This window comes from Fringilla coelebs, assembly GCF_963513975.1.
Source record: "Fringilla coelebs genome assembly, chromosome: 18".
Classification (NCBI taxonomy): domain Eukaryota; kingdom Metazoa; phylum Chordata; class Aves; order Passeriformes; family Fringillidae; genus Fringilla; species Fringilla coelebs.
In genome coordinates, this window is record NC_140044.1 from 135,668 (window position 1) to 163,581 (window position 27,914).

General features: G+C 37.8%; 1 protein-coding gene across 4 annotated transcripts in view; it reads right to left on the bottom strand.

Moving 5' to 3' along the window:
• Positions 1–27,914, bottom strand: part of SULF2 (sulfatase 2) — a 78,125-nt gene that overhangs the window by 27,426 nt on the left and 22,785 nt on the right. For 2 of the 4 annotated variants that reach the window (XM_084217621.1, XM_084217619.1), the window contains exons 2-6: positions 15,711–15,957; positions 9,979–10,218; positions 7,114–7,265; positions 3,570–3,739; positions 1,745–1,895 (exon numbers count right to left, since the gene is read on the bottom strand). In XM_084217621.1, the coding sequence (XP_084073747.1) occupies positions 1,745–1,895; positions 3,570–3,739; positions 7,114–7,265; positions 9,979–10,218; positions 15,711–15,885 (888 nt within the window). In that variant the 5' untranslated portion in view covers positions 15,886–15,957. Of the gene's footprint in view, positions 1–1,744; positions 1,896–3,569; positions 3,740–7,113; positions 7,266–9,978; positions 10,219–15,710; positions 15,958–21,668; positions 21,796–24,645; positions 24,738–27,914 lie in introns of those variants that run through there. The other 2 variants (XM_084217620.1, XM_084217618.1) reach the window with 2 other exon arrangements.

The following is a 27,914-nucleotide window of genomic DNA, read 5'->3' on the forward strand; positions in this document are numbered from 1 at the left end:
ATCACATCTTAATTTTACTAACTGAATATTATGGCTATTACAAGACAAAATTCTGTTTTAAGGTAAAACACATTAGCATGCCATTTCAAAAATGTTTGGGTTCAGTATTTTGCATGAGAGCTGTCCAAGATAGTACTAAATACATACAGTAACAGAGATAAAAGTTTCAAGGTGTCATTTCAAAATTTTCTCTTTTATCTTCTTCTTGCAGCAAGCAGTTTTAATAAAATGACAGTCCTTTGAATCTCACACGTATTCAGGCAGCACTCAACAACCTTGCCTTCAGACAAATGACTCCCCATTATGCAGAATATTTGCAAAATATCTTCAGATAAAAATCACTAATAGTCTCTCACTATGGAGTATTAGGAAGAGATTTAAATGTGAATACTTCTACAGATTTACATAAGATACTATGTGAAATGTACCAACCTGAGCATCAAAGATCGATTTTTGTGTGACATTTTCAGTGAAGAAAAGTGAGAAGGTGGTGGAATACCACCAAAGTGGAGCTTCACACAGGTGCAAAACATCAGCACAGGAGAAAAACTGTTGTGTTGGTTTGGGAGTTCATTTTTGGTCCCTTTTCAGGTTGTTTTGTTCCCTAGCCAGGCTTTTTTGGGTTTTCGCTTTGGGGGCTTTTTGTTTGTTTTTTGGGGGATTGTTCTTTTTTGTTTTGCTTTTTTCGAGTGTGAGATTGTTTTGTTTTTTTCTTTTTAATTTTGAAAAACTAGTAACACACATTATTCAGTAGAAAAAAAATTGGGCTAACTTGGTAATTAGAACAAAAAACGAACCTAACTGATTTTGCCCACCATGAATCACCCAGAGTGAAACCCTTTTACTAAATAGAAAATTCAAATTGCTTGGTAAAATCACCAATTTACACTAATGCTGATGTCTGATCCATCTAAACAGCTTCATTAACGTGAAGCAGAGATCATATTTGCCTGAATCAGTAATTATAAGACACTAGTAACAAGCTTATGCAATGCCATCTACATAATCTCATTTTTGCCTTAGAGGACTCCTCTAATTTTTTGTTCAGCCTTTTTTGAATAAGAATGCCAAGAAATAAGTAGAAAAATTGCAACATCTTTAAATCTGCAAAACCATTCTTCTACAGCATAGCTTTCAGTGAATCCAGACATTTTGTTGAAGAGACATAGTTTGCATTAAGAAATCTCATTGTTACATGATGCAGACAATTTAAAAAGTACTAATCTGTGTATTTATTTACTTCCAGTATTTAATCTCCTCCAGGGTCATTCCAGTTAGGACTCCTGTATCATTACTTTTTGCTGCTGCTGTTTTCTTCTCTCAGAAGCTCAGTGTTACAAGATCAAAATAGACACACATTTAGGTAGTTATTCCCAACAGGTTGTAGGGCCACTTTATCAGAGGGCACATTTTTTGGATTTATGATGTGTAGTTTTTCAGGCAATCCCTTTCTCTTCCCCTTTATCAGCAGAGGTTCTGTGGCAAAAAATCAGCTTGTTCACACCACCCAACTCAGGGTACCTGTCTTTAGGAGATAAGGAACCTTACACATTGAATAAAGAGAAAAAATGATCAGAGGTAAGAGGATTACACGTTATTAAAAAACTGATAGTTTTTTTAAACAGTCCTCTTTCTCCTTCTTTCTCCTTTATCTTCATATGAAAGACAATGTGCAGCTTAACTCAAGAAACAAAAACTTTGTTGTTTAGCCAAACAATAAAACAAAAGTGACTATTAATCTTACCATCTCCATAGAGTCATCCACAGACATGAGTGTTTGAAGGCGCTTTCTCTGTAGCATGTTAGTGAACTCCATGTGTATAGGTTTCATGGGACCAGTGTACCTCATTATCCAGTGCTTGTCTGGGTTTGGAGCATAATTATAACTGGGAGTACTAAGGAACAGAGAGAAAACCACAATGTTTTAGCCAAGTAGAAAAAAGTCATAGTAATGAATATTAATTTCCATATTATCAACACTATAGGAAGTACTATCTGAGGTGCATGACAAAATATTAAGATTACTTTTGAAATGTCTTCTACTTTCATGTTATGAAGCATGGGAAAATGAAAACCACTTGGGGGGAATAAAATCTATGAAAACATTAAACACACCTTATCTTTCCAGTGATTTCCAGCTAATAAGTACACATTTCAAGGCCAAGAGACAGCCTCAGAAAACTTAACTCCACAAGTATGATCAGGATGAAGCATGCATTAGAGAGCTCCTATTCATGCAATTGCTTTGTTTTCACTCCGCCCACATTAGCACCAAATACTATGTCTTGTGCAAGCTGTTTAAAAATAACCATGGAACTTGCTGTAAAGGCTCTACTATGTTCTTTAATAGCTTTTTAGAGTTCAGCACGACTGGTTACTTGAATATTGTCACACTTATGCACCAGAGGAGCACAGGCTCTCCGCCTACTGGTATCCAATTGCATGTGAGCAGCAGAAGTGGACAAACAGCTGGACTTTAAAGACCTGTGAAAAAAAGTGGGATGAGGAAATATGGCTGTATTTTAAGGACTCATTCCAGCCACCAACTCCTTTGCTTGAAGTCCTGGCAAAATCCCAAGAACCTGGTTCAATGTCCCCCTGGAATCTCTCTGTCTGTCCAAATTCTCATGGTTCTGGGACACCATTAAAGTGATGAGGAAAAATATTGTCCATAGTCTCACATAGTTGGAAGTCCCAGAAATCACTTCTCTATGCATAACTTTAGTTTAGCTGAACCTAAATAAAAGATTTATTTTACCACCACGATGTCAACTCTCTGCATAATCAACTCACTAAAAGCTATTATTATAGCTTACATTTGCAAGAAATACTATTCTTATGTACTATATTTATCCCTTATTACTTCAGGTTGAAGACCACATTTTACAATTTCTTCACATTATGACTCAAACACATCATGTACAGAGTCTAAAACATTAAAAATTACTTTTCCTACATAATTTGGTTAGGCTTCCTTTTTCCATTCAAAGCAATAAACTCAGTCTATGCAAATGTAAATACTCATTTACTTTCCTCTTAGCAGCACAGAATTTCCTAATAAATTCCTATTTGAGAAATTTCTACTTTTGGTTTTGTGTAGGCAACGGAGCAGCAAGATTAGTAAGAGTTATTAAGCTAAAAAATAATGTAATTTGAAACTTCTCATCAAAGTACTGCATATCTAATGTATCTTTGAATGTGACAGTCTTATGAGATTTAATATAAATATTAAACTAATAATCTCACAGGGACATTTTTTATGCTGAAAGCCTCTGTTAGATGCTACACGAAAAATGTGCATATTTGGCAAGGGGAGGCTTCTTCGTACAGGGAGGAAAGGGCTGGTGCCTATTCTCTCTGTATTGTTATTATTCTCTTGAATTTCAGAATGTTATTATGGTTGAAATAATGACATTGCCTCTTTGAAAATGCTGAAATCTGGAAACTCTTCTTATATATCTGTGATAAAGTTATGCCAAGAATACTATAAAGAAAACATTGTTCCCCTGAGGTACCTGAAACTTCCATATTCCAGAACCTGAAAATCAAAGTTCTTGTTTTTTCCTTACATGTGCTCTGAGGCATTAGGAAAGAGTTGTGAGTACTGAGGGGCTGAATCTTCAGGACCATGAGGAGCTGCATGGCTTATAACCATCAGTACAGGCCTGTGAGGATACATCTTCTTTGATATTCTAAAGAAGGTAATACTGTCATTGGTAATCAGATCAGTCAGATAATCCTGCAAGTAAAAGCAAAAGTATAATGAGACACTTGAAAAGGCATTACAAACTGGGGGAGGCAATAGGAAGGAGAGGTCTGAGGTATCATAAGAAATAGGAAAAAATAAGCTACTTCACTTAGAATGGTATGAGGAGGAAGTAAGTTACAGATACTAAAAACTCAAAAAAATTAGACTCAACTAATTCTTTCTTCACTACCTAGAAATACAAAAACCAACATCTTCTAGCTTTTTTCTCAGAACTCAATGGCACTAAAAGAGATCAAACAGTACCCTCTCTTCCTAAAGTGGGTAACTACATAATGAAAAACACAATACTAAATACAATGACCAGGTATGAATTAAATAAAATTATCAGTGTCACTATCTTCAAGACGTTTAGTCCAACCTTACATCATAAAAATACTGTGAAAATGTGAATGGCTTGATGTTCTTTTCTTTTTTAACCTTCTCCTGAACCAGAAATCACTAACGTGAGAAGACGGTGGGCTAACTGAACCAAAGACTTCATTCAATATTACAGGGACAATCTGATATATAGATATATATATATATATATATATATATATATATATATATATAGCTCTGTCACACCTATTGTTGAGAATTTAGAAAACTTCCTGTAGAAGAGTTGGGCTATATGTTCTAAGAAGTATCATTATCATTCTTAAGGTATTTGCAAGAACCATAGGGATTGAAGGCAGGATTTTTAATGACAAGCCATGCTCTCCCTTAGTTGCTTCCCTGGAAACACTACAAATATAAATACCCCTCAAACATGAGTAGGGTATGAAACTACACCTTAAAAAAACCCCAAATAACTGTGATGTCACAGCAGAATAGAAAATCAGACATAACATCTGGTCAAGCAAACAGGTACAAGGTGTGGTACAGACTGGATTGCATCTCCTTTTTGAGTACAGCTTTCTGTCCACAGTTAAGACACTTGTTCCCCTTCACCTCTGTCAACAACCTTGGTCTGAGAAGTCAGCTTGTCATTCAAAGGAAGCCTTTTTCATGGACTATATTTACTTTCCCCAAGTTATTTCTTGTCTATCCCAGAAGAAGGCTGGCAAAGTCTCCATTTATAATTTTACACATTGGTACAGCACAAGGCATGACTTTTATGAAACTGCCATAATTATGACTGTTACTGGGATGGCATTTTCCCTCTAAATAGGCATTAAATGAAGGACTTCCACTCATAAAAGTACACAGGAGAAGGGAAAATGTACTAAAGTGAAACTGACTTCTGAACGTGCTTTCAATCCCTGAGACAATATTCATAGCTGAGAGAGAATACTTAAGTACTCTCAAAAATGCACTGCCATTAATCTTCATCATGCTGCTTCTTTAAGCTGGTCAATCACTTGAAGTGTGTGACTCATCTTTGATTTAGCCATTACAAGAGTATAGTTTTCCAATTTCATTTTAAAGACATAGATTTCCACATGGTCAAAGTGAAAATCGCTGCAAACCCAGCATTCACCAGGCCAAAAGACCAAACAGAAACATTTCACTGACCTGATTTCTAAAGGGTTTTTTTTTAAAGGCCCATACTGTAGAGGTTGTAGTTGTAGAAAGTTAAAGTTAATTTAAAAAATGTTGCAGAAACTGAAAAAGAAAAATCAAAGTAGAATATATCCTGTAAGAAAATCTGAAAGAATGCAATTTTTACAAGTGTTTAGCAGTTACTTTAGAGGACAGAATAATCAGTGATTTTTTTTCTAGTTTTCCACTGGCACATAATTAACACTAACTATGTTAAACAGATAGAACTAAAAAAAAAAAAATCATCTGATTATGTTGGTAATTGCTGGAAAATCACGTTTCCAGCAACAAAAATGTTAGGAAAGAAAGAGAAAGAGTCTTCCATTCCAGCTTCTGTTTGCTCATTTGAACTCCAGTGTTAATGTCAACCAGCACTGTTGTTCTGCACACTGTTTTTTAGTGTACCTGCTTATTACATAAGAATATGGAGATTAAAAAAAGTTTGTATTTCTATCATCCTATTTTTTATTTATTACCGAACTCTGTAAGAAAAAACTAAAACAAGAGAAATGTAAACATTTTCAACCCTTGCACACACAAAACAGAGCTGAAGGTATTGGAACATAAAGCTCCCTGTTGGCTCCTTGGTACAATGGAGATGGAGAACAGTGCCTATGAAATCATTTGGCTGACACTTTTCCACACAAGACATATTTCCATCGTAACAATTCAGTAGACAGCTCTAAAGATTAGCTTTGTCATTCTTCACAGATCTGAAGGAAAATAGAAGATAAATAATTCTGTACACTAGTTTGCCCTTTCCTTTACCAGCTGGTGATGGAGAAGGTAACCCTAGAAGACTGTGAAGTTTTATCTCTCAGCACAAAATACATTCAATTACAAAAGGCAAATAGGGCAAAGGAAAGTAGAAATCCCAGACACCAGTCTTTTAAAGGAGAAACTGGCTGTGAACACTATGTTAATGAAACACAAATAGGAATGCAGGATTTGCGATCAATAAGAGAAAGTAAACAAAACATGTTAAACAAATATACATTACAAATCATTCCAGAGTGAGTCAACTTCCTTAGTTATACACTAAAACTAGAGCAGTTTATGGACAGATTTAGTCACTATCATACTACAGAGTCACTTCTGCCTACTTTAGGACTTCAGTAAAGCTGGTTCCTTTCAAAAGGAACACTTTTAGCTGAAATAAACATATTCCTGACTGCAAGCAGGTATTGAACTGTAACATGTTAGATGAGGAAAAAATAAAACTGCATTTGACAATGACTATGAAGCATTTTTGTAAGTTGAGTCAGGATATAACATCCTTGAAAGGATATTAAAAAACATATACATCTGTATGCACAGAAATACAAACGTAATAGGTAGATTTTCCAGTGATTCAGAATTATCATAAATTGTACCAAGATTCTGTGAATACTCCACAGTATTATGGCTGTGAAAGAAGTTCCTTAAACAAAAAGGGTGGGTCTAGCTGGAGGGAAATAGAATCTCATCTCATTAATGCTTGTGTAACTCCACTGCCACAATAATTATCATAAAAAGCACAGAAATAGTTAACCTGAAGCATTTAAGTCTACTTTCATATCTTCAGCTTGTAATATTTAACAGTCTCAGAACATTTTACTTGTTTACACTGTTAGTAACAATGTTTTCAGTAACATAACCCTCCAAGAAAGGAAGGTAACAATATCCCAACGCTATTGTTGCTGTTTGTAGATAATGTTACACAGCAGCTTTCAATAGCAGCTTTTAATAGCAGCTTTCAAGTACAAAAAGAGATTAAAACTATAAAGTGCAGCTTTCTTGTGATCATGTTCAAATGTTAATAGAAATAAATCAACAGGACCTACCCTGGAGTAGTCATATCCATGCTTCTCCTTCACTCCATTTCTACAGAGTGTGTAGTTGTAAAATCGAGAATTTTTAAGCAATCCAACCCATTCTTTCCAACCAGGAGGCACATAGGAGCCATTGTATTCATTAAGGTACTTTCCAAAGAAAGCTAGGGGTAGAGAAAGCAGAAGCATAGTAAGAAGGCATAACAGAATCACCATTGTTAAATTTATTCATTCCTTTCTGTTTTTTCTTAAAATAACTTTGTTCTCTCCGTTACAACATATCTAAGATAAAAGTTCTGAGTCTTAATCTTGCCTCTGTTTTTTTTTTTTTTTTTTTTTGTTATTTATATCTCCATAATGCAGATATTTTGATTTACAACCTATGTACAGGAAAAACTGGACCACGATTACCATTATACTTTCTTTTTCAGTACCTGATATATTTGGAGTCAGACCACACATTCCTCCTCCCAGACTCTTTTCTTCATATCCTTCATGATGCTGAGCTGCATCTATCCACCTATTAGTACCCTGTGAAACTGCACTTACCACCAAGAGTGTGAAATTAGAACTCACATTTTAAGATATTAACATTCTATATTGCAACATGAATGCTGTGCATTAGGTATTTTGAAGATGCATTTAGAGCACTGCTCTTCTCACCTATTTCAACAGACAATTTTCCAGATACTTACTTGGGTTCTGAGCATGAGTCTTAATAAAGATTTGTTTAACTTTCTTAAATCTCTTCTGTATCTGACACCAGTTTTCCCCATATTTGAACATAGTATTGTGATGGAGTGGAGGGAGATAGAGAAGAACACTTCCATCCTTTTTTCAGATGTATGTCTAGCAAAAATTACTTTTAATACTTCTGTTCCCTGAGAGACAATCGGAGGGAACATGTGAGAAAGTACTCTCAGCAGGAGAGTTGGTGGAACAACCAGTTAGCCCAAAGGTCAACTATACACTGCATTCACATCATGGCCAAATATACTCTTAGACTGACAATGTATAGTTGAATAAACCTAGTGAAACTAATGAATTGACTGCAGAAATATGGGGGTTCTGAGATAAAAATCCTGTCATTAAGTATTAACTTTTGTTCCATGGGTAAGATTTTTTCATGAGATAGCAGTTCTTTTTAGGTATTAAAGTAATTAAAGTAACTGACCAAATTTTTCCCAAATCAGTAATTCCTAAGTACTGAAGCCACCTTCGAAATGGTCGACAAAATGGTCCCAAGTCAACACCTTTTGTGACAACCGGAAATATGACACTATTGTAAGGAATGGAAGATGTGGCGTTAGTATAATTACTTTAGTAACTGCAGGAAATCTAACGGGTTGCATAAAATAAAACACAGTGAGTCTTCTGCATCTTAAGAGTATTTTCAAGGAGCAGCTTAAGACTACATTTTGTTATCAGATCCCTTTAGTTCCTTCATTGAGGTACTTCACCAGGAAGACTAAGAGGAGGAATACAGGTGTGTATACACACACCCATTTTAGTCTACTGCACACTGATGGCCAATTTTTCTCTAACTTATGGCGGCACACTGACAGCACACTGTGCTATCACATACTCCATCCCCCATTATCACAGCCAAAGACTGAACTTCCCTTGAGCTTGGTCTCTCTATTCTTCCAAGTACAGTGCCTAACAAAGTTAGTCAAGTTTTTTAAAGTGACAAAGTAAAAAAATATAAAAGTGACAACTGAGGCTGAAACCAAAGAAACAATTAGGGGAAAGACGCACCTTTTTCATCGCCTATTTTTCACTCACAACCTGTGCAAGAAAAATCTGCATCACACTGCTCCCTCCTGCCTGCATGCAACTAGCACATTCCCAAAGGTGTCAGCAGCAGCACAAGTCTCTGTAGATCCCAGCCACAAATGCCACTACCTCAGAGAACACACTACAGAGTAGAAAGACTGATCCTCAGAAGAATCATCTTTTGCAACAGAACAAAACACAGGGAAATCACAATGGATAGAGAAGTGGCAAAGGAGATGTGAAACCAGCAGCAGAAAAGAAAAACAGATGGAAGCTATGAAGTGGAATAGAAGAGTACAGTTTCTGCTGAGAAGAGAAGGAGAAGAAGGAGGAGGAGAAGGACCACAGGGAGATGGCCTGGGTTATGAATTGATTAAAAACCACTCCAAGGTTGTGAACTGAAATATATAAGCAAGCCTCAAAAAGCTTTACTCCTCATTTCCTGTTTTTCTACTCCTTAAAAAAACCCCAGAAATAAACAAACTCAAAACCCGTCCAAACCAACAAACAAACCACACCACAAACAAGGGATTAAGAAGCTAAACTGTACATCTGCAGGGCAAACCAGTACTAGCAAAGGACCTCAAAACTAAAAAATAAAACCCAACAAATAATTATTGCCAATTATTCCTAAACCTTTCTGGGAATTGAATGCCTAGTGAAATCATACCAGCTGACTGCCCCAAAGCACAAAAGGAGCAGTCCCTTCACTCTCATTCCTAATTTGCTTCATATATCAGTTTTATGAAAAAAGTCAAGACACTAATTCCTTTTTATAGCACCTTTCTTGGTTGTTCTGCACACTTCAGGTAATTGTACGCCAGACTCTAGGTTTGCTAGGTCTTCAGTTCAAGCATACACAGTATTTTATTTCGACCTTCTGAAAAAGAGGAGTCTTGGGATTTTTGTTGGCTGTTTGTTTGTAAACAAAAAATTCCTTAAGTAAAAATACAAAGAAGCTAAAGCAACACCAAGACTTAAGCTCTGGTATTATGCACTTAAGAATGTCAGAAGTCAAGAAGAAATTACAATTAAAATACATACATTAGCCTTTGTACTAAGTCTAAGGAAGCTTTCAGACGGACCTACCCTTGATCTTACCTGTCCTGTACCCTGTATTGTTGAGGTACACTGCAAAGGTGCGTATTTCATGCTGAGCCTGCCAGGATGGAGAAGAACAGTTCTCATTGTTGGTGTAAGTGTTGTGGTTGTGGACGTACTTCCCCGTCAGGATAGAGGAGCGAGATGGGCAGCACATGGGTGTTGTCACAAAGGCATTGATGAAATGAGCACCTCCATGTTCCATGATACGTCTTGTTTTATTCATCACTTGCATAGAACCTGAAAGAGGGAACACATTTCAGAAATATTTTCTTGTTTCAGTGACAAGAGCTCAGATGCTACATTAGAGACCTGAAGGAAGCAAAAGTAGTAAGGGCACTGCTATCTCTGAGTGAACCCAAATTCAGAGAGATTACTGATCCTGCCTCAGTGAAGTTCTCCCATCGTTTTCAGTAAGGACTAAATACTGAAGTTCTAAGTACAGATTTGAGCACGTCAAGCATGTTGACATAGATCATAATGCTTCTTTAATTTCTCTCTAAATTCAAGATTTACAACCGTAACTATCTGCAGCATCTCTACATCCTTTCTGGAGCTGCTAGTACTGTTCCAGCAGCTGAAGGTGAAAAGCACTTTATGCAGCAACCCTGATCAAAGCATACATACCTCATAAGTGTTATTTAATTTTTGGTTTCTCAAGAAACCTGATATGCTACCTTTTGTGCCAGCCTTATGCAAAAGGCTGAGGGTTGTTAGCACAGAATCATTTCATTTGGAATATTCTTTAGTTCAAACTACTGCTCAAGAAAGGTCTGCTGGAGTAGTTGTGTAGATATTAGGAGGAGGACGAGATATTAGGAGGTATTGATTTCTCTAATTGTCACTGAACCGAAGACACCAAAAAGCTCCTATAATAATTTCTATAACAAGTTCACTGAGTTCTAGCTATCGGCTTCATCCATTCTGGTAAAAGTCTTACTATCTACATTTTTCTTAGGCTTGATTCTGCAGAATCAGATTTTTAGATGACTACTTGCGGCAGGTAACACTATGTTTTATATAACTAAACAAATAGGCAAGGGACTTGGATAAATTGGGGTAACATGAATAAAAGTCTTTTTAACCATAATTTCTGAATGCCACAGTGCTGGCAAACGGTTTTTCTGTTTATTCAAGACAAGATTCTGGTCAAAGACTGGATTTTTACCGTAGACATCCACCTAACTAAATCTGGATCCATATCAGCATTCTTCCTAAACCCAGAAACACCAAGGATCAGAGAAATAAGAAATTCAGTTTCCCTCCTCTATCAGTGCCTAATAGTTAAAACTGAGCAAGTTCGAGAAAATTTTCTTGATCTAGGAAGAATTTCAATTTCCTGAAGAATTTGTCATGGTACATGTCAACAGCATGACCTTGCAAAGGAGATAAAACCTGTTCATCACCAACCCTCCCTTTTAGTTTTGAGCAGAGAAAGCCAATTGACAACATGGAGAGGAAGGTATGGGCCCATGCTAGAATAGGGTTGGGGTTAACTTGCTCAAGGTTGAGTTGGATTAACAGCTCTGCTTTAATCAAAAGCTGATGGCTGCATCCTATAACCATCTGGCACAAACTATGTTGTTTCTGTCAATAATGGATTTAGGTTTCTTCTAAGCTCTTCTAAGCTCAGAATTTCATCATGAAATTGCAACAGTAGGTTGGTTAATACAGAGCACATGGATATAACCAGGAGTCAAACCTAGAGGGAAAATGGTCATAAGCCACATACAAAATCTGACTCTCTGGCACCATGAAGGAAGGTTAATTGCTATGGTAGGTCGTTATACCTAAGAACTGCCATGGCATTAGTTTGAGACCATTTTGTGGGAATGAGTATTTTAAAAAAAAATTGAAAATCTCTTTGTGCATCTCTCAGGTCAGAGCACCTGTCATATCACTTTGTGACAAGGCAGGTTATTGCACTGCCCCCTTAGAATTTGCTAAACTCCACATATCAAAAAGGAGTTTCTGAAGAAAACAATATTTTATTTTTTTGTTTCTATAATAGCTGTGGGTTAAGAGTTAGCTCTTAAAGGTACTAACAATACAGTTAACAAATATAGCAGCTAATTATACATTATGTGAGCTTGAAACTGTGGATGTTTCCTCTGTTGTCTTATGAGCTAGTCCAAGTATAAACAAGCAGTCTGAAAAAATCTTTTGCCTTCGCGAAATACAATTTAACTACGCCTTTAAATGACAGAGGAATTTATACATAAATAAGTGTACATGTTAAGACTCCCCTTGGGGACATTAAGCTTCTTTAATAAAAGAAGCTGTACTGCTGTAATGACAACACCTTATATATCAACAGCCTTTAACACAAAAACATATGATCTAATCTGCTTCTCCAGCTTGAGAACTAATACAGAGTGACAGGGCAGTGCAAGGTAAAAATCCAGCATACTCCTCTGTATAATCTTAAATAGGCCAGCTTTAAATATTTTAAACAGCATTAAACCAGCCAAATAAAACCTATTTTTTTCCGTTTGCCTCCAATACACAGACATCCATTCTCTGGCAGATTACTTATGTCTTAATCAGCAACTGGCACATCACCACATCACCTTTTGAGCTAGAAAACCTTCTGAGGTTTCACTAGTGGATATATGACAGGAAGTCATGCTTTAAAAGTGTAAATATTTAATTCAGAAGATGTTGCTACCTGTCTAAAACCACTGATAATAAACAAAAATCTAGCAGTTAAAAGAAATTTCCGTTCCATTTTAAGAAAATATTAATTGGACTACAATGAAAATATGGAAGTTCAATCAATTTGAAGTGTTAAAGTTACTCAGTAAACAAAGCTAAGCAAACTTTACATTGAAACCTCACTTGAAATGTGTGCTTTCCATAACCTTGCTTCGCCTATCTTCACAGGTCACCTCAGAGACAAAGCTGATCTTTTGACTAATATTAATGGAGAAAATATACAAATTATTTATGAAAAAATACTGACTTCCTATTAGTTGTGTTTTGTTGAAGGAGGGAATAATTTACGTTTTATGGAGCTCCAACTGTTGAAGAACTTGCATTAAGTATCAAGTGATTTGCCTACTCTGAAGCACAACTTCAGAAGTGTTTTCCAATACACTGAAACCCAGAATTTTAACTAACTGTCTCCTAAAGACTTCTCTTTTTATTGTATTTGAAACTCATTAGACACCCTTTTCACATCTTCATTTCCCTTTCTTCACCTCAAGACACCCTCACATTTAACAAAGCTCTAAAGCCCCATCTCCACATATGATAACTAAGAAAAAATTATCTTCCAAGCCACTTTTGTAGCTTTTCAGAGGAAGGTCTCAAAACATACAAATCACCTCTCTCTCAGATTCCTTTAATGTGGCTGAAAAAGCTCCTAAATAATCAGATCTTTCTGCAGTTAGACTATGAAATGAGCTGGTTTGTTAAAGCCATAGCAGTATGGTAGGCAAACCTGACTCAACTGGAGATACTGAATCCACCACACAGGGGACATCAGCATTTTACTAACTTGGATGTAGTAGGGGAAAAAAGTCTGTTCCTAGTTAATTATTCCTTGTCACTATATTCCTCTTCTTTATGTTACGCTTGTCAATACAAGTCTTTTGATTAGACAGTCTATCAAATATGTCTGCGTCCATAGTTCTTGATGTTCTCATTTGCCTTCTCCCATTTGTATTCATTACAACCGACACTCATTCTCCTTTGATGTCCATCAGAGATTCTGCATTTGATCTATCAGCCCTTCATCAGTATTTTCCTTCTTCCAATACAAGGCTGAGGTTTGGTTTCCAGTAAAACTCAGTAAAATGATTAAGAGTAATGCGAATTAAAAAACAAAACAAAACAACAACAACAACAAAAACCCCACACAAAAAATCAAAACAAAAAAACCACCACCTCCTTTCAGGAAAGGACAACACTGTCTTTCTGGTAAGATTCACCTGCTACTGGCACATTGCTAAATCTATCTTTAAATAAATAAAGGAAAGGCTGTTAGAGGCACTTGAGATTGTGTTGCATTCCCTTTCACCTCCAAAACAGCTACAAGAGAACAATGAAAGCTAAAACACCAATCAGTTACAGAATATTCTTAGAAACAGATGAAATCTTACCCACAGTTTTCTCTGCTACGCTTTCATAGCTTCCAACTTTTCCTTAGCTTTTATTTGTAATTCACATCTTGTTTTCATCTTGCTTAAATGAACTAACTACAATCACCACAAATGGCAATTTTGATTAACTTGGACAGCTCACCAGACAACAGACAAGAATAAAAATTAATTCAAACAAATATTGAGTCCCCCAAAGCCATTAGTGGCAAATGACAAATATCCAATCTCAGCTTCATCAAATGGATTTTCCTTAGTTAGATCCTAATTTGTTTGGACACATGCCCATTATCCTTGAAAGTGGAAAGCATCAAGTTATCAGGGAAGTGAAATATACTGCCCAAAGGACTTACGCAATTGCATCAGGAACACAAAGGCTAGCACAAATAGAAGTTGATACATTTTTTAGGGCCACCTTCCAAGTCTGCAAGAAAATGTACTTCGGTTTTTTGGTATGTACATTCTTGAAATTGCTTAATTTCTGATCCAAATAACCATTACAAAAAAGGTGACAACAACATCATCTGATCCTGATAATTTGAATGGCATTTAATTTGATGAGATTACTTCCATAGCAGTCTTTCTTACTACCTTGAAGAAGAATGTGACATCTATGATACTGCAGACATACAGTAATATAGATATGAAGGAAGCATCTGTACAAAGACTGCAGTGTTGCTGGGATTAACTTCTCAACAAGATAAGTAAGTGTATGAGAAGTAGAAGTTGATTAATTTTATGTTCTATTTCTTCTGTGAGGTCCATTTTCCAAATTTTCCTATCCATACTAGAAATCGGATGCAGAAAAATTTGGTGGCAAAACTGCCCCAGACTACACATACAAGAATTCTCATTTTTCAGATGACCAAGGCTTCATACACACATGACAGTATAATTCTAATACAAAATTATTAATGTTAACTGGTTTGTGTTAATCACTTCTCATAACTAAAGACAGCATTTGGTAAATACAAGCTTGTTCCGGTAACACAACAAAAGCCAAACTGTCAGCTAATTCATTATTCCAAACCATTAAATCATTAGGCATACCATGTGTTTTATCTTCATCTCCTTTCTTCAACAATTAACATAAAGTTGATAACAGAGAAGATCTTTTCATTCTGTGTCATTTTGTGTCATTTTGGTCAGTAATCAACTACACATCCAAATGGACAATTACAAGAATAGTATGACTGTGTTAAGTAACATATAAGTAAATAAAATTAAAATTGTCTATGTAACGAATGCCTGCAATTAAACAAAAGAATTTGGATAATTACATGGTGCAATTATCAGTTATGAATTTAAACCTACTGTCTTGGCATGCAGCTTCCCAGGTTATACTTGCAATTGCCAGAAGCAAAGCTTAGGTGTTTAGATGAAGACAGACAGGCATGAACTGTGTATTTCCACAGGAACAGGAACTTTAACATTTTGGGCCTAACTTTTGCTGTCCCTGAATTGCAGGCAGATGGAAAGGATGCTCTTTATAAAAGGCAGGTTTAAATGTGTTCTTCCTATCATTTTTCATATTGAAAAAAAAAAAATTCTTATTTTGAATGCAAGGATCTAGCTTCAAGAAAAAGCAATGTCTTACTCATTGGTCAAAATATCTTTATACTGGTCTCTTACCAAGTTCTACATCCTGATCATCAGTAAGAACAAGGATGATGTTTGGGCGGATGTTTCTACGGTCTCTTTGAAATCTTCCCTTCAGACGTTGATTTAACAGGAAAGTTGAACTTCCATCCAACAGTGATAAAACAGTCATCATGAATAATCCAAGGACAATACTATGCTGTGCCATGTTGTGCTGATTTAATGTTCTCTCTGAACAAGGTAGCTTAACAGCTTCTATTTCTTTTTCTTTGCAGGTCTCCTATAAGGGAGAGGGAAACAAGTATTTATCTATATTTTCACCCCTCTGCACCCATCAAGGAACAGCCAGGTTCTCTCCAAAGAGGTAAAAAGCAATGTACATGAAATAATCTTAACTTTTAAGAAAAAAAACTAGCCAAACTCCCAAAGCAAACACTTATTTTTCTAGTGCCAGCTAGAAGCAGAAACTTGAAAAATAAAATTCATAAGCTGTTATCAACGTAGGCAACAAAATTTTGCTCCAAGCTCAGATGTGGCAGCAAGCTCAAGGATTTTGCAGAGTTTCAAATTCTTTTGCTTTCATACATATAAATAGCAATCATTCTCCTTCTTCCTTAGTGATCTGTTTACAGAGGACATTTTTGTTTACATCAAAAATGCAGATGTTGAAGAGAAAAAAACCCCATATCTACCATAATTCTTAAACAGGACTGTAGTAAAATTTACTGAGCTAACAACATATTTGCAGTCAGAGAACACTCAGACAGAAGATTTGTTATATACTGATTTATCTTACAAATACCGTTAAAGAGCAAAGCTGCCCTGATCTTGGAATTATGTTATGATATTGTTTGAAGTCTACTACAGCTTTGATGTTAGTGCAAGAACCCTTTAGCATTTCTGTTGGCTTCCAAGTTTATACACTTTTTAAAAATACCATTATTAATAATGAACATATTTGAAGGCCCATTACTGCTAATGTTCAGGAATGGATGCACCAAAGTGACTTGCACTGTCTATAACTGGATTGCAAAACAGAGCACATCTAACTGGTAGTACTCCTGTAAATGAGGGAATGAAAAATTCTTAGTCATTCCTACAAGGAGATTACAAGAAATTAATTAGCATGCTGAAAAATCTTTGAAATCACAGCTTTGCTCAGTCATCTTTTGATATAAAGGGAATCTTCTCTTGCCTTCAGAAGTAAAAATAACAACATGAAAATGTACTGAAAATATCAAGTACTAACTATTTAATCAGATCCAGCAATCAATGAGTCAGTTTTTTATGAATTCCCTACTTGCTCCCTGCCTTTTTCTGGACTGGTGCCAATGATCTTTTGTACAAGAAGGAAAAATCAATTAAAAACTACGCAAGAGAGATTCTCTGATTTTTGTAAAGCCCAGAAATGTCAGAGCAGAAAGAACATAGCACAATGCGTTTTACCCTAAGAAGCATGTTGGCTATTCTGCCCCTACAGAAAACAGTTTTACTCCAGCAGATTATTTCATAGCCACATTATTACTTCCTCTCTGTCAGCAATTGCTCTTTGAGATAAACTTTCTTAATCAAAGTTTTCATGCAATAGCAAAACCACTGGTCTGAAAAATTATAATCGGTTTCTATGCTTATGTAAGAAATGTATATTGAATTTTCACATAAGTCAACAGATACATTGCTATACTAATATGGAATATTTATTAAGGGTACTTTCCAAATTTGCACACTGATAGGGTTTGGAGGAAACTTCCTTACTAGTCTGCCCAGTGGGTTTCACAGGTAGGGTAAGTTACCTTTCTTCCTAGAAACTAAACATTTATTTAGATATCCCAATACTTGTTCCAATGGGCAGGGAAAGAGCTTTCAAATTTTACAGATGCAGCTTTAGTATCTGCTGCTGCTGGTAAGAAATATGCCAGGCTATAGCAAAAGAAACTGAGAAGTCCAATCAATTTTCATTCCTTGTACTAAGAATTCCATCTGCAGCAGTATAACTGGGAAGAATCACGTCAGAGTCAATGGGTTGCTACTGTCCAGAGTAGACAAAAGCAGCTTGAGAAAGAAATCTCTATCTGTTTCAACACGGGGGTGTAGAAAGAAAGTTTGCTTAACCAGGCACATACTCTCAGACACAAGCTTTTTGAGGTAGGAGGTAGAGGAATGCCTTCTGCTCTTCAGAAACTACCACATATGTACTTTTGTTAAAAAAAAATAAACTAACACTATAGATGTTTTCATTACACACATTTTTCTGAAGGTCTGGAAGTTCATGTGGGTTTTCTTCAGTCTATACTAGCCAACAGCTTCTCAAAATAAAAGCACTTGCTAACTTTTCTTGCAGCATTTGGAAGGCTGCCCATTCTTGCTATATCTGGTCAGAACTACCTTCACTACAGTGTTATTCATTTAACAGTCTTACATTTTTCTCATCTTTAAAACAAATACATAGAAGTAACCTCCCGACCTCATTGCCTCTATCCCCTCAGCCAGTCATTTCCTCACACTTTATTGCCCCCCACACACTGCATAACTAAAAATAGAAGCTGTCCCCAGTCAGAGAGCTGCTTAGCTATCTATGAAATACTTAAGACATTTGGGGACACACATAAACTGCTCTCCTGCAGCTATTTTATCCACACTTGTATATTTGTGGTTAAAAGAATTAGCAATCTCTGAAAAGATACTGTGAGTGGAAATGAGAATTTCACGTCAGATACAACCGGCATCTTCCCCCAAACCTGTTACGTCACTCCCCCACAATGAACATTTTTCAACTGTTGTGGTGTGTTATATTCCCATTGTTATCAGGGTAAGAACTCCCAGGAATCAACTCAAAGTGTGTAATTATGTGCAAAAGTCATATCAATAAGTAGGTAAGAAAATCAAAGCAATTTTAGAAAATAACCTATTTCTTAAAATATGTTTTCACAAGACATACATGCCACAACTAACAGCATATACACAGTACAATCCAAAAGCTAGCTTTAAGTAGTTATCAGAATAGCAACACAAGAGTGTCCCTCATGGATTGCAAGTGGCCAAATACAGATTGGTTTGTTTAAACCCTAGTCTTTGGTGAACTTCCAGGAAGAAACACAACAAAGTTTCTATTAACAGTTCTTTTCCCATTTCTGTCAACAAGGTTTATCTGCAACTTACAGATAAAGCCAGAACAGTTCCACAGCAGTGTCCCAATCTTTTAATACAGCACTTTTGATATAGCACCCTCTCCAAAATGCAGTTTTGATCTGAGTGGTACAGACGGTCCACTGTTCTCTGTGCCTCTGCAGGCCATCCTCCAGTATTAAAGATGCTTAATCTGTAGTGGTTCTCATGAGAATTAGGTATGCCTCTTATTTTCTTCCAGATTACACATATGAACTTGGGAAATCTAGTCACTCAGGTTTTATATTTAGGAAAGTGATATCAGAAATTCATGAAATCTTCTTCAGATGGGGTATGTAGCTGAGCTTTCTTAAGCCTATCAAACTTCTTAGAAGGCAGCTTTTGAGAAAGTCTGGTCCTTTTACTTTCTCCTTCATGGCAACACAAATTGTTACACTAACTCACATTATAAATGTTGAAGAGATAAAGCCGGACATCCACACTCAATTTATAAAAGAAGTCAGCAAAGGGCTGTTTCCAGGTAGCATTTACACCAAGGAAAGACTTCTATATAACTGTCCTCAGTAATCAACGTCAGTTCTACAGCAGGAGAATGCACAGGGACGACTGATGTCAGTTCTATCCCAGATGGTATTTTTAAAATGCTATTGATTAGTATTGCTTGGCATGGATGTAAGAGGCCCCATGTATGCAAAATTAGTAACTGATAGTAGCTTGCATAGACTGGTGCTCCCAACCTCCCTAATGCAAGTCCCAGCACAACTGTCCACTGCATATGCTCTGTGTGCAACTTCACTGAAGTCAGGTAATTCAGTTATTACATCATAACCAAGAATAACATCAGACTCTTCCTGTAACTCTGCATCAAATACATAAGTCTGCTTCAAGCCTACTTCTAGAAATTACTGCTTCTAGTAATGTTTGCATTAACAGGCTTTGGGTTTTGGCTTGTTTTCTTTTTAAATAAGTATACTACAGAACACTAAGTACAGAATTGGTATGACAAGTTCAACTTGCCCAGCAGCCACCATCGAACAAGGTAACTGCATGTGAGCCACACGGTTGAACTGCAAATTAAGGGAAAACTGGGTAGAGAGAAGCAACACACACCTGCTCTCAATATGGCTGGAGCCAATACCAGGTGGATTATTTAAGCAGTCCTAGGTGTGCAATTCATCCAACGTTTAAATTCATTGAAATATGTGGTGCTGGAGATATTCCCTAGCAACCAACCCAATCAAATCTACTCTACCAGTTAAATGGATTCAGCTGCACTGCTGTTCTTTTAACTGGAGTCACTCCTTTGCATCAAGCTTTGGTTATGCTAGCTCTTCTCTCACTAAAGCCATCAGCCCTCACTTCAAACCACTTTATTGTGTTTGTAACAGATAAACACATTTTCATACGTGGATTGGGAAGAATCTTTTTTGCAATCTAACAAGGTTCCCAGGGGAAGACTGGGATCAACATTACTACTGTAATCTAACAACATGCTGCGTTTGCTTCTAGTTTTCTAGTTTCTGTTTTTTTTCCCCACAGGCAGTCAAAAATCTATGAGAAAATGCACAAATCAAATCCCAGTGCTAAATGTGACTCTTGAAGATTATAGTTATGCTGATTTACAGTCACTGAATTGCTATTAAGACACATTCTTCTGACTTGCTTGCCTTATGCTGGTGAACACTAGACAAAAAAATGAAATATTTATCTCAGAGAAGCTTGGTCACATTACAAACTCTCATTCATCTTTTGTAACTTTATTTTAAATAAAAAAAGAATTGTAAATTAGTTATAAATTCCCCTAGAACTTGCTATTTTAAGAAATGTTCTAAGCACCTCAATCTACTTTCTTTCTGCCCACTGCTTGAATATTACTGTTAGTTTCCCAGTGACACAAAAAAGAATTAATTAGTCCTCTGACAGGCAAAATTGGTATTTGGATCCCCCAAATACAGAATAATAAACACATTTTTCTGCACCATATGCAACACCCAACAACAGCTTGAAAGAAACAAAGAATTATTTTGCTATTTTACCTATTATCGTCACACATTTTTAGATAATAGATGCAGTCTTTGACTTTAATGATAATTATATTTACTTGTATTAAGTACAGTAAAAACCACAGACTTATACTTCTGAAAATACTGTAAGGGAATGAGTGTAAGTGCTTCAAGATAGAAAAAGCAGGCAAAACCGGATACCATTACACAAATACATCCTACCAAATAAACACTTTTTTTTAGCCGTATACGGGAGCGGGGTGGGGGGGGGGGGGGGAACATCCCTGTGTTTATGCAGCCGCAAACACACAGAGGCGTTCAGATACACACACTGCCCGGATCGGTCGAGTGATGTGCCGCCAAACGTGAAGCTGAGCGCTATGGTATCCAATTGTCTTTTGGGAAGTGTTTTCCGCACAGCCCCGGCGCGGCGTGGCTCCCTCAGCCCGCACCCTCGGACCCCCCTGCGGCCGCCCGGGCCCTCTCTCATTCGCAAGAGGACGGCACGACCCCGCCCGGCCGGTCCGCAGCCCACGGCGGCAGCCAGCGAGCGCCGACCCGCCGGGCCGGGCCGGCAGGGCCGCAGCAGGGCGGGGGAGCTCCGCAGATCTTCCAGCACGGCTGACCGAGGCCGGCGGGACCACATCGCCTCCAGTCCCCGCCCGCCCCTCGGGCCCCCCCGCTCCACTTCCAGCCCCACCCGATCCCTACACAACTACCTTAGACAAGCCGCCCAGCTTCCCCGCGATGGTAGCCTAGCTCTGAAGCCAGCAGCCGCACAAGCGGCACGGCCGCCCCGCCGTCCCTAGCTCGCGAGGCGGGGCGGGGGCTCCGGACCTCCCCTCTAGCGCTCCCCACTTACCCGCGGAGCCGGCGCTCAGCCGTGCCAGGCCAGGGTCGGTGTACCCACCGCCCGCCCGCGGAGCCCGGGGCCCGGCGGCGCGGGGAAGAGCATCCTCCGGGCGCCGTGCCGGGCAGCAGCCGAAAGCCGTTCCCCAAAGAAGCGGTTAGAGGAAGCGCTCGGGCGGGTGCTGCCCCCGCCTCTTCTTCCTCCTCTCCCTTTTTCTCCTCTTCCCGTTTAAAAAGTTCATTTACCTCGAGGATCCTCCTCCCGAGTTTGCGCAATGCCCAGCGGCGCGCGGGGAGGAAACCTGTCCCACCAGCCCCAGGCTTGTTCAAAGTCCAGCGGCAGCACCGCGGCGAAGACGATGGCGCAGCCCCGCACTCCGGCGCGCACGGGGAAACCGGGAAGGTCCCAGAGCCTGCCCCGCTCCAAAGAGAAGGGGCCGACGCTGAGCTCCCGCCTACTGCACAGAGCCTTTCTAACCGAAGGGGATAGTACATGGCGGGCGGAGGAAGGGGAATTTAATTGCCCCTCATAGTCTGTGCTCCTCTTGTCCCCTAGCGTTTGCCGAGTGCTGCCAGCCCCACGCAGCAGCACTGTGGGGCGGAGGACGGAGGTGACAGACTCCAAAGAGGCTGAAGGCCTGCGTCTGCCCCAAACCCTGCCCCGAGTCACCTGTGAAGGTGAGCCTAAAGACTTCTAAAAGGTCATGCTAACACAGACGCCGTTCCACTGGTGCAGTTGAAATTAAAGGGCTCAATATGCATTAGTAATTAAGAAAAGCTTAACAAAGCTCTTCGAGGTAGGGACTGTGTTCACAGAAGGTGCTGTCTACTCTACTTGCAAGCAGTTACATTTTACTCCTGGAACTTGTCTGGCTAACTATGTAAATTGGTAAGTTCTTCACTGGGCACTTTAAAGACCTCTTTAAAAAAGTATCTGTAAAAGTACCTTTCAAAGATACTAGCAGATTAACACGTTAAAACAAACAAACAAACAAAACGTTTTCTTCTGGCGTTCCCATGCTGATAGTGTCAGACATTTAGGACAGGCTACTCCAGTATTTCCTAATACTTCTTATACTGTCCAATCTATGATTTATTAGGACTTTTGCTTTAAAACAAGCATTGCCCCCAGTGACCTGATCTGGACTTTGCTGGAGAAGGCTAACAGTCTTCAACAATTTTTCACTGTTGGCTTTGTTCTTGGCTATGCATAGACTGATGCTAAATAAACATCTTGGGGTGTTTAAACGTCTTGCTGTATGATACTGTACAGTGAAATGGCACACACTTCCTCCAAACACAATGGATGTCACACCTAAGTTACCAAGTGTGCTCCTGTACGGACAGGAATGAGCAATAGAGTTGAAACACTGTATGTCAGTACTACAGTGTTCACACTAGAGGCTGCAACAGCACAACTGTACTGGAATAAATAAACCACTCCATAACAGGGAGTTACACTAATCATAGACTCACATGATGTGCATAAAACAGGACCTACATCTCACTAACATTGTGATAAAATTCTTTCACTGCTTTCTGAGATAACATTTGACATTTAGCTAGCAACTTTCAACTCACAGTGAAACAATTCACAGAATTTTACAACACACACGTGAGCCAGGATGTTCTGATTCTGCACATTTTAGACATAAATTAGTGTCTAAAGGCAGCTGAGTGACCCAGAGTCAAACAGCCTTTCAGGCCAGGAACAGAACGAGGAACCCAGCATTCCTCTGCCCTAATCAGAGGCCAGCAGTTTGCTACCTGCAACATGCAACCTCTATAAACTACTTCTAAAGGGACTGCAAGCAGTAACTACAAAGCCAAAGAAAATACTAAGTTTGCTATACAGTGTTTCACATTGAAGAAGAAAATTTACTATCTCCCTGTTTCTAGAGGACTGCAAATGGGATTTTCCATTTTAAGAAACACATGACCTAATATAAAGCTACAATTTCATTTAATATAAACAACAAGCTTCAAAAGATACTAAAATTAGCGTTAGTGACATTAGTCTAGGAATCTAAATTTGATTTAATGTCACTGGAAAATCTGTCACAATAGATTGCTCATTTCAAAAAGAGTACATTCACCTCACAGGGAGTGCACGTAATTTCCATTAATGTTAATGGGAGTTATGCAAGTGCATTAAGAGGATAATACAACCCCTGCTCTGAGACAACCCTGCAAAGTGGAAGGTGCTTCCTCTTCAGGAGAATGGCATTTTCATCTCATGCATTTCAAAAGAACTAGTTCTGGCATGGTTACTAAACAGGATGGGTAACAACTGTTATGCATCCAAACTTAAAGTGGTTTAGTGATTCCAAACTTAAAGTGGTTTAGCAATTTCAGCTAGTTTTCCTATTGCCAGAAACTCATGGGATTCAGATGTATGTAAAACACTGTGGTTTATTTGAAGCCTAAGGCAATAAAATCATGTGAAATTACTGGTAAAACAAGAAGGTCTTAAAACTGACTCAAGCAATGATGAAGAAACCTTTCAGGTATCTCCATTTTAAATAGAGGAAGCAATTTTATTCACTACCTAGAAAAGGATTCCATTGGTATACATGGATCACCATAGTGGATCAGAGTTCAAAAGATAAATAAAAAAGCAAGATCATTCCTTTTCACTGCCACACCAGAGCTTTTACACCAAAAAACTTCAGATTTCTCTCACAGCATGCTATTGAACAGCTTGAATTTATTTTACTGTATCTAAAATAACAAATGTTGCCTATTATCAAAATAATTTTTCTAAAATTATCCTAGGATTTACCTATTAAAACTAGGAGAAAACAGACATGCGGTCATTTCTTGAAATATCAGACATCCATCTACGTTGTTAGCCACAAAAATTCCTTCAAAAATTTAATCTGGAGGTTCTCTGTCCACCTTCCTCTCAAGTAGTATAACACAGAACAATGCATGCTAGAATATTAAGTAAACTATGGAGTTGCATGTAAAGGGGAACCACTTTGACCTACCTGGCAGACAGTGGGGGGGTCCACAGCATTATCTTTTAATCAGTCCTGAGACAACAGCTAAAACTTCAGGGTGTAAGAAGCACTCAGGGGAACTGTCATGAGGAAAATGCAGCATGTCAATGACACAGAGAAGCAACTTCTGGGAAACAAGAAGACAGGAGTCTAAAAGTCATTTAAAAAAACCTCAAAAATAGAAGCTAAGCAACATGCTGTGTGAAGCATATCTTTTTCACTGTTGCCAAATATATTCCGCTTTCAGAGCTTGAATATTGTCCTCATGTCACATGAAACAGAAAAATAGGGTTGGGTTTCACACTTCTACACAGTCAATGCCTTCTAACTCTTCTTCAGACGTGCTAATCTTTAGCTTTATATTAATTCATCATATGCAAACCTCCAACACCATTAGTCATTTGGATTTTCCCTCTCTGCTTTCATGTTTCTTAATGTGCACACACACCTTGAGCCATCTTTAAAGACATAAATATAAAGCCAACAACAGAATATGAGCATGATCTCTCTTGCTTTTCCTCGGTATAAATTATTACAGTATTAAGTCCACAGTTATAGTAATTACACTGGTCAGAGCTCTTATGGCAGAGTTTATAGAATTTTATTTTTTACTGCTTTAAACAACTACATTTCAGTTGCATAAAATGTGTAAATATTGCTTTAACAACAAATCAAAATGCCATTAGGAAGGCATAAATAGCACAACAGGCTCTACTCCTTGATCCCTCACATGACATGTTTTATATGACAGACTTCAGCTCAATCATTTTAAGGCAAATTCCTTGACACTCGCCTTTTAAAGTCAAGCTGCACTTCCAATAAATGTTCAGTCACAATACAGGGGGAAATGATTTATACATTTTGAGGTAGTACAAAAAGTGAAAAAGGGGAATCCTGCCAGGAAAAGCAAAGGAGAAGGGAAAAAAAAAATCACCTAGTTTGCCTGATCCAAATGCTAAGCCTTATACTTTTCTGCGTGAAAATAAAGATTAAGTCTAGTACACTGAATTTAGTTACAGCTACGAGTTCACAACACCTGATATAAGTGTAGTTTAATATTAATAAAATTAATTTTGATCATAATTTGTAACAGAGAATGCAAGCTTTTCAGCAAAATACTGAAGCAACAAAGATGATAAGGAGCTTTTAATAGCAATAAAAAGAACACCCTAGTGCACTGACAAAAAGTATAGTTCATCTATCTCAACAACAAACTCAAAACAAATCCTTCCTGCCATGCCAAAGAGAAATTCATAAGAAAATAGCAGAATCCTGAAGCTCACAAATAAAATTACTATCTGTGTCCAGAGTATTAATACTATTAATAATGCTCAAGGATGTATCTGAAGGATGAAGAATGTTAACTCAATGAACTATTGATGGTGACAGCCCATAAAAAGAAGAACAGTAGCCTCCATTTACCCCATTTATAAGTGACCCTTAAAATAGTGGCCTGTAAGTCAGTAACAATTTAGTAATTTGTTTTAATAAAGATTTTTCCTCTTTATAAAGAATTCATACTTTTCTTTTGTGCATCCTGATCTTATTTTCCTTTGGTGGCTTTCAAGAGGTGGTACTACAGTGCTCAGGCTGCCTCCTCTTCCAACACCTGGATGTTTTATGGATATGGAGCAATGGGCCAATCATCAACTGAACACATTGTTTAACTGACGATTAGTCGCACTCAGCACAATTTGGTATGTGATGCAAAATGTGAAAGACTACTATATTATTTCTTACTAAAATTCTCCTAGGGAAGACAACAGTCACTCCCTTATGTAAATAACATTTCCTAAGAAAATAGTGAAGTATGTAATGATAAAATACTGCATCTAAAAACAACTATGCTCTGATTTGTAAGTATTAAAGCAGTAAAATCAACTGATAAAGAAGATGTCTAGAACAGCAGACTGTAGCACAACAACCTGCAGTGTTTCCTGCAGTCCCCCAGGCATTCACCATTAGCCAAGGGTTGCCTCACGTAACTGCACCAGCTCCATTTATCTCCAGCAGCCCAGTCCTAGCACCCTAAATGGTCACCTCCACGTCCTGCCTCTGCACATTTCACACACTGGCACAGGTTGACAATCTATGTTATGCACTTTTTGCCATAGAAAGGTTTTGTTGGCAGTCTTTGGGTTCAGGTGAACTTGATGCACCTACAGCTGAAGTACTTTCACTTACAAAGACCTATCCTGTAGACACAAACTCCAATGGGATGCACCCGGACTTATCCTCTATTAGGAAAGCTAATACTACTAAGAAAAGCTACTAACTCTGCTTTTCATTTGTCTTCTAATTACCACTCTTCAGCAGTCCTCCCCTTCTAGCTCAAATACATTTAATAATATATATATATCTCTGGATCTGACTGAATATTTATATATTCTAAGCTGGGCTTCAAATGGACAATAGCAAGAAATATTAGGAGCTAAAATTACACAACTGCCTGCATTTCACACACGCAGAAAGTAATTTTCTTGTTCTCTTGCCTCAATAGCACAAGTGAGGCAAAGCTTATGGTGGGATGTGATACTTGTTATTAGATCAACTGCTGCAGATGGGAACGAACAGACACAGCCTCAGGCATATCAAGCACTTCTTCAGATCTGAAACAGAAGCAGCTATCTTCAAAGTTAAGCCACTCTAAATTTAACTAATGTGTTAATCAAGCCCTGTGAAAGAAAAGTAGTTCAGATCTCTGATATAGGAAGGCTTGCTAAAAAAGAAAAAGTAGACAGATTGTTAAAATAAGGTAGTAACTCATCTGCCGAAAAATCCAGACTTGTTACTGAGGTGGGAGAAATGAGAAGAGAGGTTAAGAAAATTACAATACACCTTTAAAACCTATGTCTAATAAGTAATTTTTACCTTGTATTAGAGTAATGAATTTTATCAGAGTCATGAATTTTAATATTAAGGCTTATCGTTTGAAGGTGTTTTGTGGATTTCCCTTGAGGGTCAGGACTGATTCATCAGAGATAGAGTAGTTACTTCACGAGAAATGTTCATCTACCAGTCACCGGCATCTCTCTTACTGATCATCTGCAAGGACCCTGAGAATTTCTTGATTCCCTTTCTGTAAGGTCATTTGGTGCATTTGGGTATACAGGTTACTTCCTCTAGAGACTACAGAGATGTATCAGCAAGTACATATGCAGTTTTGATAGTGTTATGGTAGCTTCATTACTGGTAACGTGCAGTCTTTTGAAAGATATAATGCATACCTTGTGCATTCTTAAAATAGAAACTACTAT